Source organism: Mytilus californianus, unplaced genomic scaffold, assembly GCF_021869535.1.
Source record: "Mytilus californianus isolate M0D057914Y unplaced genomic scaffold, xbMytCali1.0.p SCAF_3, whole genome shotgun sequence".
NCBI classification, from domain to species: domain Eukaryota; kingdom Metazoa; phylum Mollusca; class Bivalvia; order Mytilida; family Mytilidae; genus Mytilus; species Mytilus californianus.
Genome location: NW_026262679.1, coordinates 115,934,054 through 115,952,149, shown reverse-complemented (window position 1 = coordinate 115,952,149; position 18,096 = coordinate 115,934,054). Strand labels below are relative to the sequence as shown.

General features: G+C 31.8%; 1 protein-coding gene across 3 annotated transcripts in view; it reads right to left on the bottom strand.

Moving 5' to 3' along the window:
* LOC127735905 (uncharacterized protein ZK1073.1-like) overlaps positions 1-18,096 on the bottom strand; it is a 55,836-nt gene that overhangs the window by 9,452 nt on the left and 28,288 nt on the right. For 2 of the 3 annotated variants that reach the window (XM_052246334.1, XM_052246337.1), the window contains 4 exons: positions 15,726-15,803; positions 14,108-14,119; positions 1,953-2,068; positions 589-624 (listed from right to left, as the gene is read on the bottom strand). In XM_052246334.1, the coding sequence (XP_052102294.1) occupies positions 589-624; positions 1,953-2,068; positions 14,108-14,119; positions 15,726-15,803 (242 nt within the window). The remainder of the gene's footprint in view (positions 1-588; positions 625-1,952; positions 2,069-14,107; positions 14,120-15,725; positions 15,804-18,096) is intronic. The other variant, XM_052246335.1, reaches the window with a different exon arrangement.

Below are 18,096 nucleotides of genomic sequence, written 5' to 3'. Positions count from 1 at the left end.
GATTTTCCACTTTCTATTTTGGAAACGCCAAGAATTTTATGTTACTAGTCCGTCGGGCATATTGGGTTACAAGTTTTGATTGCCCGAAGCGTAAAAGCTGTAGCCCTGGGCGTCGGGCTAGTGGATTTTTTAACCCCTGTAGTCATATAGGACACAATTCCCTACTCACACTATTTTCTTGTGCAAAATCATGATCAAATTCATAATTTGAAATGCATTTTCAAAAGTAAAAATCACAATGAACATAAATTTCATGTTACAGTGATGACTTCATGGTAAACTACATTTATCTGATAATTTACTGAGCCACAGACTGGAAAATCTTATCTGCTTCAAAAGAATGATTAGACCACTGAAAAGTACAGTATCTGAACGAAATACAAAACTATCTGGAATCTCATGTGTGTGTGTCTTAAGTTTTGAGCCTATGACCTATAAAATTAATAGTTTTCAAAATCTCCTTGTAGATAAACATTGGACAATGTCCCCAATGATGTGATGGAAGTTGAAGTTCCTACAATCTTACGCTGTGACCTTGACATTTACCCTACTGATTACAGTAAGTTTATTCCCACTGTTTCTACTTACTTTAACTTTCCAATACTATCTAGAATATTAGTTCTCCTGAAAAAAAAAACACAAATATACAATTACAGTAAATAATTTATTGCATGAAAATAAATTCAAATAATATAAATACAGAAATTATCTGACAAAAATCATATTTCATTAGAAATTCATTTTGATTGTGGTAACATCAGATTTGATGGAGTTAAACAAAACACAAAGTTAATGTTACATCATGTCAATCCAATCATATTTTCTATTCAATTTATAAATATTACTGGTTTTTTATCTGTTTAATATTCATTATCTAGTAAGTTAATCAGTTTTATTGTCAGGAATAAAACAAATTAGACTTTCTAATACTCTGGGAAAAGGATTCAGATAAGTATGACAAGTTGATACACTTTCTTACTATTTTATTGATTTGACACAACATATTTTCCAACTGGTTAAATGGAAATTAAATAGCAGAAGAAATGGAAGACTTTCATCATCACACGTATCTGAGAAAAAGAACTGGTCTTTTAGATGGTCATTAATGCACAAACCTGTGTAAGCTATGAGTATTAATATGGTTTACTTTCTTTATGAAAGACCATACATTAATGTGGGTCTATATGGTGTATTAATTTGGTGAGCAACAATCCACAGGAAGATGTGTTGTCATATCCAGACATTTTAGTCTGACTCTGGGAAACCAGTTTTTGCTCTTTATTCTTAATCCTGCATGATAAGTGGAGAAGCAGCATATACAAACTTTAAAATCTTTTGTTTGACCTTGGCAGGGATCCAGATCAAACCACTGAGGCGGTTTGAGAAGTTATGTCCATATATAATTACTTCATGAAAGTCTGTATAATTTTTTTAAAGTTATGAGGGTCTATATAGTGTCCTTACTTCATGAGAAGTTATGAGGGTCAATATGGTGTTCTGACTTCATTAAAAACTTACAAATATGTGTCAAAATAAGGGTCTATATGGTGAACTTACTTCATGAAAAGTACTTACTTCCTGAAGAACTAAAAAAATCTGGCTCAGGGTGTACTTACTTCATGAAGATAATTTTGCTGTATTTTCTTCATAAGACAATACACTTCTGTGTATTTTTTAAGGGTCTATATGGTATACTTACTACATGTCTGTATAGGTAATGAGGGCAGTCTTCACGATAAACTTTTGAATCTACAGGCCCAAAGCTGAATTTTACGAAAATTTTAGTTATATTCTATTGGCCTGTAGACTGTAGAGGTGATTTTCAAGGCCCAAAGGCATTTTTACAAGCCTGGGCTGGTGGGCCTGTAGTTAAGCGTGAAGACTTTGAGGGTCTATATGGTGTACTTACTCCATGTCTGTATAGGTAATGAGGGTCTATATGGTGTACTTACTTCATGAAAGACTGTACAAATCTGTGTAAGTTATGAGGATTTATGTGGTGTCTAAGAGAGTCCTGGAATGTTGCAATCACTTTGTTTAAGTCATCTTTATTCTTTGCTTTCTCAAACTATATTAAAAGAAAAAGGAAAAATTTTATTTATCTATAATTGGCATTTAAAGATGTATCTTGCTCAACTTATGGAATAGGTTCAGAACTAACTGTACAAAGCAAAATGGTATAAAATTAGGATAACGTCATACTATGCTTTGAAATTGATAGTATCAGTATTTGAAGTTAAAAGAACTGGCAAAAACATAATAAGTTCCAGTATTAACTTTTTTATTCAACCTCCTGAAATATGATTTTATCATTGAGTTTTAAATGAATAGTTGTAAAAGTTGTTAGTTCATTATATAGACACTAGCTAAAAAATCAAAATGTATACATTATAGTTATAATCTATAGTATTTCAAGCATCTATAGGTATAAGGTATAAGATATAAATGCAACTCATATAATGTGTTAAATATAAATTCTACAACAGATCTATGGATTTACAGGGAAATATTTATCCTACATACAACCAACACTATGTCAGTCATAGTAAAACATTGAATACTTCATTGTGTGGGGTATAACAATGTACAGAAGTATGATCTAAACCTATTCATACCAGGTCAATAACAGTATTGCATGAGTACAAAAATTGATAAGACAGAATTACGAAAGAAAGGAACTCTTATCAAAATGGTTCATTTACCACTTTCAGCAACTTTGGTTGCTGTGGATTTATTATCATTTGTGGGATACCTTTTTTCGTGGATTTCGTGGGTATAGGTGAACCAAAAATTTAAATGTTCAACAAAGGACATATTTTCTATAGGTTTGAGGGAAGACTTTGGCAAAATCCACAAATTAAATCACCACAATTATTTTTTTTCTCTCAATCCATGCAAACTGGTACCCACGAAAATAAATGAACCCATAATATATCATGGCAGTCAATTTTTATTGGTAGAGGTAGAAATCTGGCAATCCTTGCCTGTAAAGATTAGAGAAGAATAGAGCTCCCAATCAGATGATTCAAGCTCATAAGGCCAATTAAAATTAATTGATAGATTTTCATCCCCGCCCGCCCCTCTGAAATCGTTCCGCCCCAAATTTTTTTATTTTGAAAAATTTACGATTTCCAGATTTTGTTCATTTTTCGTTACCGGTAACTGTCGATAATTTCGTTTCATTAATAACATCCTGTTTCAAATTTTGGTTTTTGCATTTCTTTGTATGTTCGATTCGTTATACATGTATATACATGATAGAACCTTATTATTACACTTGCATATATGAAGAACACGTCACAAGAGCGTTTCATATCTAATAAAAAATAAAAAATATAATCCTCCCACCCACCCCATTTTTTTCAAAAATTTGGATGAAAATCTACTAATTAAATTTACTTGGCCTAACCTCAGAGTTGACAGGGCAAGTGATCACTATAGATGAACTACTTGGACCACTCAGCCACCAAGGCCCCTCATTGAAGCTCCCCATCAGACAATTCAAGCTCATAACCTTAGAGTTGACAGGTCAAGTGATCACTGTAAATGAACTACTTGGACCACTCAGCCACCAAGGCCCCTCATTGAAGCTCCTAATCAGACAATTAAAGCTCATAACCTCAGAGCTGACAGGGCAAGTGGTCACTGTAAATGAACTACTTGGACCACTCAGCCACCAAGGCCCCTCATTGAAGCTCCTAATCAGACAATTAAAGCTCATAACATCAGAGTTGACAGGGCAAGTGGTCACTGTAAATGAACTACTTGAACCACTCAGCCACCAAGGCCCCGCATTGAAGCTCCCCATCAGACAATTCAAGCTCATAACCTCAGAGTTGACAGTTCAAGTGATCACTGTAAATGAACTACTTGGACCACTCAGCCACCAAGGCCCCTCATTGAAGCTCCCCATCAGACAATTCAAGCTCAAAACATCAGAGTTGACAGGGCAAGTGATCACTGTAGATGAACTACTTGGACCACTCAGCCACCAAGGCCCCTCATTGAAGATAAAATATAGCATTTTTTTAAAAGTTTTCTTTGGACTTCCAAATAGTTTCAAAACTTTGTAAAGAATTTCTTTATTTTTTTTCTAAAGGTAAGGATGTTTAATACTATTAACTACCAGCTGATTTCTTTTCAAAGGGACTACTTCGATATTTGCAGAACAAAAATTCAATATCCATTAAACATAAAACTAATCTTTTGTCCAAGTATTGATTGGTTCTTCTTGTACAACACAGACATTTTTTCTCTGTTCAACTAAACAATATGCAGATAGCCATATATACTTTTTTGTATCTGTGAATTCAAAAATAATGATATCTCTTGCTAAATCATTTTTTTTTTTTTTCCCTGTAATATCAATGAAAAAAGAATAAAGACTGTCATTTTCAATATAAACTTTATCCTTTAAGCTTAAATGCAATAAAAACATACATGGAGAACATTTATAGTCGGATTTAATTAAATACAAAATCCTTCACAGACTTCTTTTGTTGCATCTAGAAATAGATATATGAAAGTAACTTTTGATGAACTCAAAATAATATTTTTCTGTCGTAAAGTCACAACAGAAAATGGTAAAATTCAGTAATACCAGGATGGTAATTCAACATGAATATAAATGTTATTCATTGAGGTTAGACCATACAATTATTTGCCATCTAACAAATAATGTCCTGTAGACAGACAGCTTTCATCCTTTTTTCTGATGATGATCAATAAACAATCTATTAAATGGATTACATTTTATGTAACTTGGGACAGAGTACTTTACTGTCAAAACAGAAGATGTTTTGTGAATCCCAGATAATTAAGTACATTTTATTTCTAAATCAACTATCACTAGAACATTGGACTCCAAATATATCCTGTCATATAACGTTTTAATAATATTTCCATCCATGATATTATACAGATGCCTTGATAGAAGTTTAGATTGACTCAATAATTTAAACATGTCGTCAACAATGCAGTGTGCCAGGAAGGAAAATATACAATAACTGTAATTCTATTTGGAAGAACATAAATAGCTAGGTCATATATATACTTACACTACAAAATTATGTAATGGGCTCTTGATTTCATAAAATGTACCCCAAAAATATGAAAGGAATCAAAAATATTTCCAAGTCTTAACAAGATCTGCTGCTTCAAAACAATACTCCTATACAATTACCAGGATTGTAGATTTGGTTGAATGATGTGAAAGTTTTGAGCAGAATAAAATATTTTTTAGGAGGGGGATTGGTTGTGTCGAAACTGAAGAATTTCACAATTAATTTCTGTATAGACTTCAAATTTGAATTTAGTTGGATCAAAAATAAATTGGTTTGTTTTAAGCACTTTAAAAAAAAATCTCCTTAAAAGGCATGGGTTTGTAAAGCTAGGCATGAGCCTTTACAAGAACATATATCATTTTATTGCAATTTTATGATTGTAACGAATGATTAATTAGTATTTCAGCCCATCAATATTTTTTATCCTCTATGTTCTATTTGTCTTTTAATGGTATCCATGTCAGTAAATACTCAGATCTTTTTTGAAGTTTCCTGCAAACAGCAATCATGATTGACAATGAAGACATGCAAAAACATGGCAATGTTAATTATTCAAAAGGCTTTAGATAAGTGATGTTCTGATTTCCAAGGAAAAGAAGGAATTATGTTGGGAGCTTGCCCCTTCGGACCTTTAAAGGCAGAAAGCCATAATGGATACATAAAATCTGGAGAAGATTGAAATTTTCAATGAAAGATAAGAATTTTTGAATGGTGAATTTATAAAAGAAGTATGCAGCAATGGAAGCCAATACTGAAATACCTGCTACTTTCAGGGTAATACCCACTGTGAGGAACCTCCATTAGTAAAGTATTGATCAAGTGATCATCTTACAGATACAACAATTCATTCATAAATCCCTATAGACATTATCAGTAGTACTAATGTCATGGAAACTTATAATAATCATTATTATTGAGCAGAGTTCATTTAATGATTCTATCTGTGTGTCAACAACAATTGATTATGGAAGCTAACATCGCGACACTAATCAGGAAAAATAGCTTAAGTTTGTATTTTAACACCTTAATGCAACACTAACTCAACTACCAGTAGAAATCAATAATAGATCTGAACTGTAAGAGGGTTAATCATTAATGGAGAAATGATGCAGAGTATAGGTTACAATACACCATTAGATTTTATGGGCGCAGCCATTTTATGAGCATAACATGGTATTCAGAATTAAGAGTATAGCTAATCCTGATTGGTTGATATGTGCGCCCGTTATTTTTTGTAATTAGAGACTTCGTGCATTCTGCATTATACCAAAGGCCAAATAAATTATTTTCCTTAGCCCTAACGGAACTGAGATGTCTTTTAAACGCTAGGATGAGACACGTATTTTTAAGTGCAAAATTGATAGGCATGGGAGATAAGTACAAATTACGCTAAGAAAAGCAACGCGAACCTATATTTTTTGGACCAAAAAATACTGTCCTAATAACTTTTCTTTAATTCAAGCAAGGTTTTGTTAAAAAAATCAGCTTTCTAAAGTCTGTATCTCGAAAAAGGCTATCATTGTCGCCTATGGGGAAATTAATTGTTTATTATAATCTATACAGCGTCGACATTTCTTTATCATAGTGCTCAAAAAGTGTCAAAAACAGTAATTTTACTGGATATTTGATGTGAAACCGTATTTTTTGGTGACAAATGAATTATTGATTAACTAGTTTTTAAGCTATAGTCTGTTTCATATTTGTATAGCGTTTTACCTTAGAAACAAGGGTGGGTTCGACTTTTGACTTACTGTGGAGAGAATATGTCATTTTCTGAACTTCTGCTGATTTGTTTGAAAAAAGCACATACACGTCTAGAGTTTGGATATACAAATCGATTTTTAAACATGACAATCTCGATCCAAGTGCTGTTATCGAAATTACCAAATTCAGTGAAAATGTACAGAAATGATCCCCTTCGAACATTGAAATGTTCACTCGAATGGCAGACTATAAAAATTAGAATAGGCATGACATTTTGTAGTTAACGAATAGTTTTCGCTGTTTCAACACAAATATTTACACATTTTTTATATTTTGAAATGCTATAGTCTGTTTCAAAAATGTACTTTTATACGAAAATGGTTTCATTTAAAACTGTTGTTCAAAATTCACCGTAGTAGTTACATATTGGATCGGTTTTGGTATCAATATAATCAGTACTTGATGACATATAAAGAATCATTGGAGAAAGTGGACATTACCTTCAGGCCCTTTTTAGCAGTACCGCATTTACTAAAAAAATCAGAATTTTTTTTTTCACATTTTTTGACTGGGGTTACCTCTGATAAAAAATTGTGAAAATTCAGAGAGTAATGCCAGAACGTTTTGAAGATGATTTTTGTGTGGCATATATATTTATGCATCTAACGAACTATGAATTGCATGATTCTAGAAAGTATTAAATAGCGTATAGGTTACAATACACCATTAGATTTTATGGGCGCAGCCATTTTATGAGCATAACATGGTATTCAGAATTAAGAGTATAGCTAATCCTGATTGGTTGATATGTGCGCCCGTTATTTTTTGTAATTAGAGACTTCGTGCATTCTGCATTATACCAAAGGCCAAATAAATTATTTTCCTTAGCCCTAACGGAACTGAGATGTCTTTTAAACGCTAGGATGAGACACGTATTTTTAAGTGCAATATTGATAGGCATGGGAGATAAGTACAAATTACGCTAAGAAAAGCAACGCGAACCTATATTTTTTGGACCAAAAAATACTGTCCTAATAACTTTTCTTTAATTCAAGCAAGGTTTTGTTAAAAAAATCAGCTTTCTAAAGTCTGTATCTCGAAAAAGGCTATCATTGTCGCCTATGGGGAAATTAATTGTTTATTATAATCTGTAAAACATACAATTATACCATTGGGGAGATTGCATACTAGTCTGAAGCTGAGATTGAACCACTGATTGTTTATCATAGTTTGATTTCAGAAAGAAAGATATTTCAGACATGTTATGCTAGTATGAAAACAAGGCACAAACATATTACTATACAAATTATGAGATTTATAGATTATATGGGCATCCTATCATCATAAGATATGAAATCATTAAAAGAAATATTAATTTCGCGAAAAAAAACCATTTACCAATCCTTATCTACCAATAATGAGCTGTGTACTTCACAGATTGCCAATATTTACATACATGTTTGTATTTTGTTTTAATCTTAACAGCATTGGAACAGATTTACCTGCTAATGAGGAAAACATTTTATCTAAGAAAAATTGATTATCTTCGAAACAAATAGTAATTTTGCAGAACAAGAATAGGAAAACAGATTACTGTACATACGGATAGCTTTCAAAAAGTTATATTAAAAGAATCCATTCCCATCCCAAACTGAAGGCCTCAACTGATCAATATTATATACAATTACTAATAAAAATTAATAAGCAGAAAGATAAAAAGATTCCTGGAATTAGAACTGGTTACAAAGTGATTATACTGAACTGCAGAGTCAGCTTTTTTCAATGGCATCAACCATAACAAAGAATAATGTGTTACTATTTTTAAAAAGATACTTTAATATCTCAAAAAACATTTATATCAACCCCCCTCCCCCCAATTAGATTGAAATTGGTTGAGGCAATCCTGACTTATCATGCAACCATAGAATTGCTGACAGACAGTCACAGACTAGTTGTTGAGGCCAATATAACTTCTACACATAATCAGACGATGGAATGCAGCTTCTCATTATATGAAGATTTATTGCACAAGAATCAAACATCTAAGTTCTATCAATAGTGATTATAGACTGAAGTGATTTGTACAGTTTATAAGGTCAATCAAAGACAACCAGAGATAGTTATCATATTTGATTCAAATAGCAAATCTTATTTGTACAAATGAACTTACAAAAAACTATGGTTATAATGAGAAAGAGACATACAGGGGCGGATCCAGGATTTTAGGTTATCTAAATTTTTTGGCCAGCGGAGTGAGGCAAAAATTTTTTTGAGGTAAAACTATCGAAATATTCTTTATAAAGCTGAGGACAACCCATGCTTTGCAAATTTTAGGGGGGTGCACGCCGCCACCTGAATCTGCCCCCGACATAAAATTTAAGTTAGAACCAGACAGTTAAAGAACTGTGTTGTGGTATTGAACATTCATGTAACCCTCTGTTTCTTCTGAGACTGCTACGAAGGCAAGACAAAAATGGAAATAGTGGTGTAACAACATTTTTTCCCCAACCTAGTAAAAGATTGAACATGTTGAAATTATACAAAAAGGTTAAAATTAATGAGACATAGTTCACAAAAGAAAAAGTATATTTCCTAGTTTTCAGACTAGATTATCTCTTCAAAATCCCAATCAATATAAATTTGCCATCTATGTCATCTTAATGATGAATCCATATCTCCATGACTTTTTAACATTCCTAATAAGCATACACAACAAAATATGAAGTGGGAAAGAATTTACATCAAATTTTAAGCTGATTTAAATTCTTCTAAAAGCTTAATGGGAAATAAATTATCATGTAATGGATACAGCGATGCAGCACTATCACATAAACTGTGGGATTTGATATTAAATATACAACATTTGTGCTCTCCAAAAATCAATTTCCTTGGCTTGAGAGAGTGTAATTATTGTCACAAATGTAAGAAAATGTTCCATTAAATCTTGTCAACAACAACAACCTTTGAGGAACATATCGAAATAAGATTCTTAAAACTCTGTTCAAGATCATCAAGTATACCAATCATTATCAAAATCTTATGTAATCCCATGAAGTGATTTACTGCTGCGACATTGTAATGACATGAGATATCCCGCAGTTATTAATTGAGCTTAAGATAACATCTTTGATGTTGTAATTATTGGACTGGTAGAAATTGTAAGCAGCCATTGTCACTGATAAACTGTGACATTTCAAATGTTCTGTACACTGACCACTGAGAAATCATTTATTGAATTTACAAAGATGTATCTTCTGTCCATTATTATAGGGAATAATAGAATTTAACAAACAAGAGGCAAATAATATTTTTACAATATTCCAAGGGAATCTCTACAATTAAGAAGGCAAAAATCAGGAAAATGCAGTCAAAGAATACAAGTTATGTCATATTCCTCACTGAATAATGGCATCGTCCTCAGAAAAAGGTGCAGTTAAACAATTTCTGCTTCTATCTAAATGATGGTTGATTATATTGTCCATGTTGTGGATCAAATCTGTAATACTCACAGGTATAAAAGAACTCAATAATCCATAAGAAAGTAGTGTACATCAAGCAAGTGAAGAAATAACAGAATACTGTAAATTCAGAAATTTTAGCATGCATTTATTATTGCAATATTTGAAGAATGGACAAAAATGTGAGATTGATTATTGCAAATTTCTGTAAAATCTGCATATAAATAAAGCTATCAAAACTTAAATGCAAGTTTTTATTTTTGCAATATTGGCAATAATAAAATCATTGCTAAAATTTCTGGATTTACAGTATTCTTACAATATTAATATCCAATATAAATACCTCAGTGTTGTTTAGTTATTTTTTCATCTCAATTGTTACTTCTGTGGAAAACTGAGATTTAATGTAAAAAAAAAAACCAAAGTCGACAGTCTAAAATGTCTCACCTGTTTTATCGATTAAGACTGAATTTTAGGTTAAAAGTACTCAACATTGAGATCAAGGTCATACTACAGTTATCATAAAAACTTATTATTGATCGAAGATCCATTGAAGTGAGGTCATTGTCAAGAGAACACTGTCAGACAGACATGTATATATTACAATTAATCATAAATTTAAGATTAGAAATTTTAGTGTTTTAACATGCAAAAACTATAAAGAAAAGAGAAAAATTGTACTCATACAAGAAAACACTGCATTACAAAATACATCATTTTGAAATATTCTAATCATATGTAACAAATATTCCAGTAAGTATGCTGTTCACTTTATACATGCAATGCAAAATGGATGATATCACCCAATTAGTACAATTGCACTTTCAATCTTTGTAAAATATACCATGCTTTTCCATTATCTAAGATTGAGAAAATAAGAAAATACATGCTTTCCAAGCTGAGTAAAGGTTAATGATCAACACTGATCAAGTAATCTGATTCTTAAGAGAAAAGCAATTGTAATGTCGATTATAAACAGGCATGATAGTTTAGTCAAAATATGAAGCTGATTTCTGGAATTATAATCATGCAAAATATCATTCATCATGCATTTATCTGTTCTGTAATTTAACTTCTCAGTAATTCAAAAGCTTTACTTCCAATGCATTCCCTTCATACTTGTCAATTAAGTGAACTGGGAAAAGGACGTTTTATTGTTGTACCATTTAATAGTTTGTCCACAATAATATTAAAATATGAATGAGAGGTCAAATTTAAAATATGCAGCTCTGGGACTACCTTTACCCACTTGAGGAGCAATAAGATTTCATTTCTAATTTGATATTAAATTTTCCCATGTTGACATTAAATTAAACCCTGGTCCCATGGCATTCCACTTCAATCCCTGACAGTTCCTAGCAATTATTGACATAACTATTATTACAAATGTAACTATCATAATTATAAATAAAACTGAAATAATCAATACTTCTATAAAATTGATAAAATCATCTGGTGCTCCAAGATATAACTATATATGTGTCTTCTCTCATAAAATTAAACAAAATTAGAAGTAGCTATAAATGTTATTGGACTGCATAATAAAAATCACTTAAACAGCAACTTTTGTGTGTATTGACTTGTGTCTAGTTCCATTATCATTCACTATCATTGTACAACTTTTGTGTGTATTGACTTGTGTCTAGTTCCATTATCATTCATTATCATTGTACAGATACTGATGAAACACTTGCACTTGACAAAAATTATAAAGTAATATATGGTTTTATATGCAGCAATAAAAATTCTATCATTATCATTAGTAATATCCAATTCACTATTATAAGGGGTCAATTTGACAAAAAAGACAAAACAAAGAAACTCATATTAACAATAAAATGCTTCGCTGAGCGCAGCCTGATACGACCGCTGAGGTCGAACCCTGAACAGTTGGTGCAAGTTTGGACACAATATTCAAGCTTGATACTGTCTGAATTTGGATTGTGATCAAATTTTTGACATAATATAGGTTTCTGACACAAAATAAATGCGGTGAAAAATCTTTAAAATTTGAAATGGGTTGAAATATTTGTAGTAATTTTCAATTGAAGATTTCTTGCAATTGCACAATACTGTGCAATTGGATATTTATTGCTATTGCGCAATACTATGCAATTGAAGATTTCTGGCTATTGGGCATTATTGTGCTATTGCACAATACTGTGCAATTGGATATTTCTTGCTATTCTGCAATACTGTGCAATTGAAGATTTCTTGATATTGTGCAATACTGTGCAATTGAAGATTTCTTGCTATTGTGCAATTTTATGCTATTGCACAATACTATGCAATTGAAGATTTCTTGCTATTGCACAATACTATGCAATTGAAGATTTCCTGCTATTGCACAATAGTGTGATGTTGCACAATACTTCATATAATAATTTACACGTCATGTTTGGTGTGTATCTCCTGCAATATCAGTATGTTTTGCTTTTAAATATAAATTAGAAATAACTAGATATCATTGAGATGGGAGCCATCTCTGTGGGCCCCGCTGTGAATAATGTGTGGTAAAAAATTTGTATCTTTATCACTGGACATGGGGTTGTAAAATGAAACCAAAGTTTTTGACCTTGACCTTTGACCTAGGAAGTTGTACATAAATTATGACACACCCTCTGGTGTTGGTTTATATACATATCAAGTATAAACTTTGAAATCATAACGGTTCTCAAGATATATAGCGGACATGATCTTTACCATAGGACATGGGGTTGTCAACTAAAACCAGTTTTTTGACCTTGACCTTTGACCTAGGAAGTTGAACATACATTATGACACACCCTCTGGTGTTGGTTAATATACATGTCAAGACAGACGGACGGACAGACTGATCACTATAGGGCGGCCGCCATTCGGCAGGGCCCTAATAAATGCATAAATGGACAATTTTAAGAAAAAAAAACCCAAAAATTATAAAACAATCCCTCCACCCCTAATATTTTTTTACCCCCTTTTAGTAATTACCCCCAAACTCAATCCCAGCTTTCCCTTTGTGGTATGGTACCTTGCAGTACAATTTCAGAAAGATCCATACACTTAAACACAAGTTATGGTCTGGAAACTAAAAAAATTCTTGTTAATCACCCCTTTTTGGCCCCAAATTCCTGAACGTTTGGAGCAATTACCCCCAAACTCAATCCAAGCCTTCCATTTGTGGTATGGTACCTTGCATTACAATTTCATAGAGATCCATACACATAAACACAAGTTACTGTCTGGAAACTAGAAAAATGCTTGATTTTTGGCCCCTTTTTGGTCCCGAATTCCAGAACTTTTAGGGCAATTACCCCTAAACTAAATCCCAGCCTTCCTTTTGTGATATGGAACCTTGTGGTACAGTTTCACAAAGATCCATACACTTACACACAAGTTATTGTCCGGAAACAACAAAAATGCTTGTTTTTGGCCTCTAATTCCTAAGCTGTTGGTACCATAACCCCAAAAATCAATCCCAACCTTCCTTTTGTGGTATTGAACCTTCTGGTAAAATTTCATAGAGATCCATTCACTTGAACTAAAGTTATTGTCCGGAAACCTAATTTTTCTTCGGAAGACGACGACATCATACCAATATACGACGCAAAAAATTTTTTGCGGTCGTATAAAAATGAGAGTAATTAAATGAAGGTTAAAAAAATGTGTGTTTCTATCTTTTCAATAATGTGATTTTACACTGAAATTTTAAAGTGTGGCAGTTACTAAACAACTTATTTCCCCCCTAGACGAGTGAAAAAATCTAAGAAAAATGTTTTATTTTTCATAATAATATCTAAAATATTTTTGAACACAAAATTTTAGAAAAGCACCTCCTCACAAAAGTTGCAGTTTGTCAAACAAAAGGGAGATAATTATAAATCTCAAGTGGAGATAACTCACCGAACTCGATGACTGGAAATATTGGAAGCAAAATAATGCATCAGTAATTACAATTAAAAAGATGGCATTGAAGCCATGCTTAGCCCATGAAGAATATCAGATCAAATTCACTCCCATTATTTTTTAATAGTGGACCTGCAAGTACACTCTTACATAGTTTTTTTATGAACAAAAATATCTTTCATTTCAGGCTTTGGATTGAAACGTTACTTTTTGTACTAATTGGTCAAACATTGACAAAGTAAGAAATTGACAAATTACTAGGAAGTATATTTGATCTGACCAATTATATAGCTGAACATAAAACAATAAAACTGACCAACTACAAGTAACAATATATTTGTTCCATGCCTACTACTTAATGTACATCTTTTATATATGTTATTATTATAGGATTAAAGATTTTAGAACCATAGGATAAATGAAAAGTATTCAAGGGAAGTAATTTATAGAAATCCTCATAATTGCTCAAAACAAATTTTTAAAAATTATCTTTTGCAAGATGTCGTCATTGATATTAAAGAAGAGCCTAAAATATGAGGTAACTAATTCATAATTCTATAAAAAACTGAAATTCAAAATCATATGAAGGACTTTATTTTCAAAGAATCTCCGAAACAAAGGTAAAAGGACTTTAAAGATATTTTTTTTATATTGTAACCCCCTCCCCCCATTTCCCTTTTAAAATCTAAAAATTATCTCTTATTTAGATATCTAAATCAACTGACTTAGCTAATCACCCTTTTTAGTATATATCAAATGGAACCATCCTCAAGAAAGAAATTCAAAAATGTATTTCATTTGTTCAAAGTAGTTATATAAAATAACCCTAAATACCAGAAGAAACATACTCAGAAAAATGCTAATATATTAGTTAACAATGTAAACTTGATAAAATAAAATCATGCAATATTTCTACCATGTTAGTCAAAAATGCATTTGGCTTTACTCAGTCGAACCTAATTATTTTTTTTCCTCATGAGAATTATTTTCAAATTTCAGTTTATTGACATATGGTAGCCTTGTTTGAATAACATGTTTAATCATATAATCAATTATCTGAAATGCATTATTTAATTATATATTACTTTTGAATAAAGTGAGAAAAACATTGTGTGCTTAGATTCCCCATTGTATTGGAATGATTTTTCTTCAGTAGTCTTTGAATTCTCAACCAACAAACTCGTGTTTTAGAAAAAAATTGACTGATTAAAATGAAAGGCCAAAAAACAAATAAAGCCAAAATATATTAAAAATGCAAAGAAAAAAATTCTCTGGTAGTTTTTAATATCTTTTTATACAGGAATATGACAGTTGTTTTCCATTAGTTTGATGTGTTTGAGCTTTTGATTTTGCCATTTGATAAGGGACTTTTTGTTTTGAATTTTCTTAGAGTTCGTTTTTTTTTGTTATTTTACTTTTTATATCAAATCATATCTAAAACTCAATCTTAATTCTGTTAACGTATGGTTAATTTAAGCTTCAAACTTATCGTACTTGTATTTCATAAAATTTTAGCCTAAAGAAGTCATCTTTAGTACGAACACAAATAACAACGAAAGCAGACAATTGGGGGAACATTTAAATGTAGATTTTGTGTGTTTAATAAGATACCTACCGATCCAAATCTATGAAGTACCAGATAAGTCTCAGCTGTAGGGTTCATACCAATCTGTTCTAGTTTCCATCCTATCACCTACAATGGATAGTTAAAAATTCAGGATTACACCAGACAGTCTTTAGATAGGCGTTAATATTAGATACACCTTGAGGACATTAACATGAATGGGTGTATCTAATTTACACCAAGATAATTACTGTCAATGCAGAATGATAGTTTTCAATAATTTAGGAGGAGGGTCTTTCAGCGATTTGACCATATGTTATTGAAAAGCATGATAAATGCAGGGTATCAAATTTCATTTAACAACATCTATGTGTAAATATAAGATATGTTGTCCAACTTGAAGGCAAATTCATTCCAATATTAACTTTTTTTTATTCAATTGTTTAAATAAGTAACATATTTTGCTTCACATTAATTTGCCTTTGGCCTGTTCTATCAAAACATACATGGTACTCATGGAATGCTCTTTGAAAACAGGGTAGCTAACTGTAGTCAATTTTATCATTTCTCTTGCACTTTCACTGTTCAAAAACACCCAGCCATATATGATTTCAAAGTGCTTGCCTTTGGTATGTTTTTTTAACAGCCCTGAATTGTTCTTCATATATCTAATGTTATTACATAGTAATATTTATATATAGTCCAAGTACAAATGTTTTTTTCATATGGTTGGTTTTGCCAAGAGAATGTTAAAGAACTAAGTCTTTGTACAACATGCAAATGTGCAGACAGGAATGACTATTAATGTTTTGACATTCTTATCACTGAGGGATTGAATAATCCTACTGACTAAAACAGAGGTATCAAATTCTTGTACAAAATGCATTTCTTAATCCCTGACTCAGCAGTAAATAAGAATACATGTATATTCATTAACCTATATTTTCCAACAGAAAGAAAATAAATGATGACAACAACCTATAAGCCATTGTCAGTCTATAAATCTTGAATAATAAGACATGTATAGTCTATACTATAGATCAATCAGCTATGTTTAACCACTGTCAGTCTATAAATCTTGAATAAAAAGACATGTATAGATCAATCAGCTATGTTTAACCATGGTAAGTGTGTTTATATAACAGTCAATTGATTCAATATATATATATACACTACCCTAAACAAGATATTAGAAAAACAGAAAATGTTTACTTCCTTTGAGTGGAAAATATTTATATGTAAAATGCTGTTTTTAATCATTAACTTGGCACAATTAGGATGGGAGTAATCATTTGTGATTATCTGACACAGCTAACTACTAGATTTTTCTCAAATATCTTTACTAATAAAACCTGACTTTAGTTAAGTTTGTTGTTAGTGTTAATCATAAGATAATCAAAGATCTGGATTATTATCTTTACTCTATCTATTGATGTAAACCTTCAAACCTTTGATGCTCAATCCATAAATATGAATTTAGGAACCAATGATACAATATGTTAAGTCGCTGAAATCATAATGATTATAGCATGCAATAAGCTTGTCAACAACAAAACTATACATACATGCATATACAAATAAGAAGCTGCGGTATGAATACCAATGAGAAACAAGAAATGATTGTAACAGGATGATGTTACGAAGTCTCCCATAATTCGTCATTCCCAGGGTCGCCTGACATTGGGCAAAGTCCAGTAAAAACTGGTTTGGTCCAGTGAAGTGATATGCATTAGCGACACCTGGGGACTGACCCTGTATATCATTCAAATCTTCCTGAAATGATGAACAGGAATATACATGGTTTAGGGGTGGGGATATTGACCATTTACAAGATATTAGAACTTTCTCGAATGGCTGGGGGTGGGGGGTGATCCCTGGGAACTGACCCTGTATTTCATTTGATGTGCTTTATCATGTAGAACATTTTCAATTATAAAGATTATGTCTATCACTAACTGTTTTCAAGTTATAATCATTTGAAAATACAAAAAAAATAAAATCCCATAGGGTTCTATAGTAAAACCCTCCTTTCTTTTGGCCCCTCAAAGTACCCCTTTATAAACCCCACTGCACAAACAAAACCCTGATTGCACCACTAGACATGTTAGTCTAACATATTGTGGAACCCTAAGTTAATGTGACAAGCAGTTTTGGAGAACAGGTGCGTACAAGTTGAAATTTAAAAGCGGCGGAAGAAGAAGAAGAAAAACAATAAGTCTTCCCATCCTTTTTTGGAGACATAAAAATCTCCACCAGACACCAAATGACATAAGAGGTTAGCAACTATAGGTCAGCATATGGCCTTCAACAATGAGCAAAACCCATACATGTAATTTTTTTCTGGTTACAAAAACATTGTTGAAATATACAAGAATAAATGTAAATATGAAATTTGAAGTGAATAAATCTTTCTTTTTTTCAT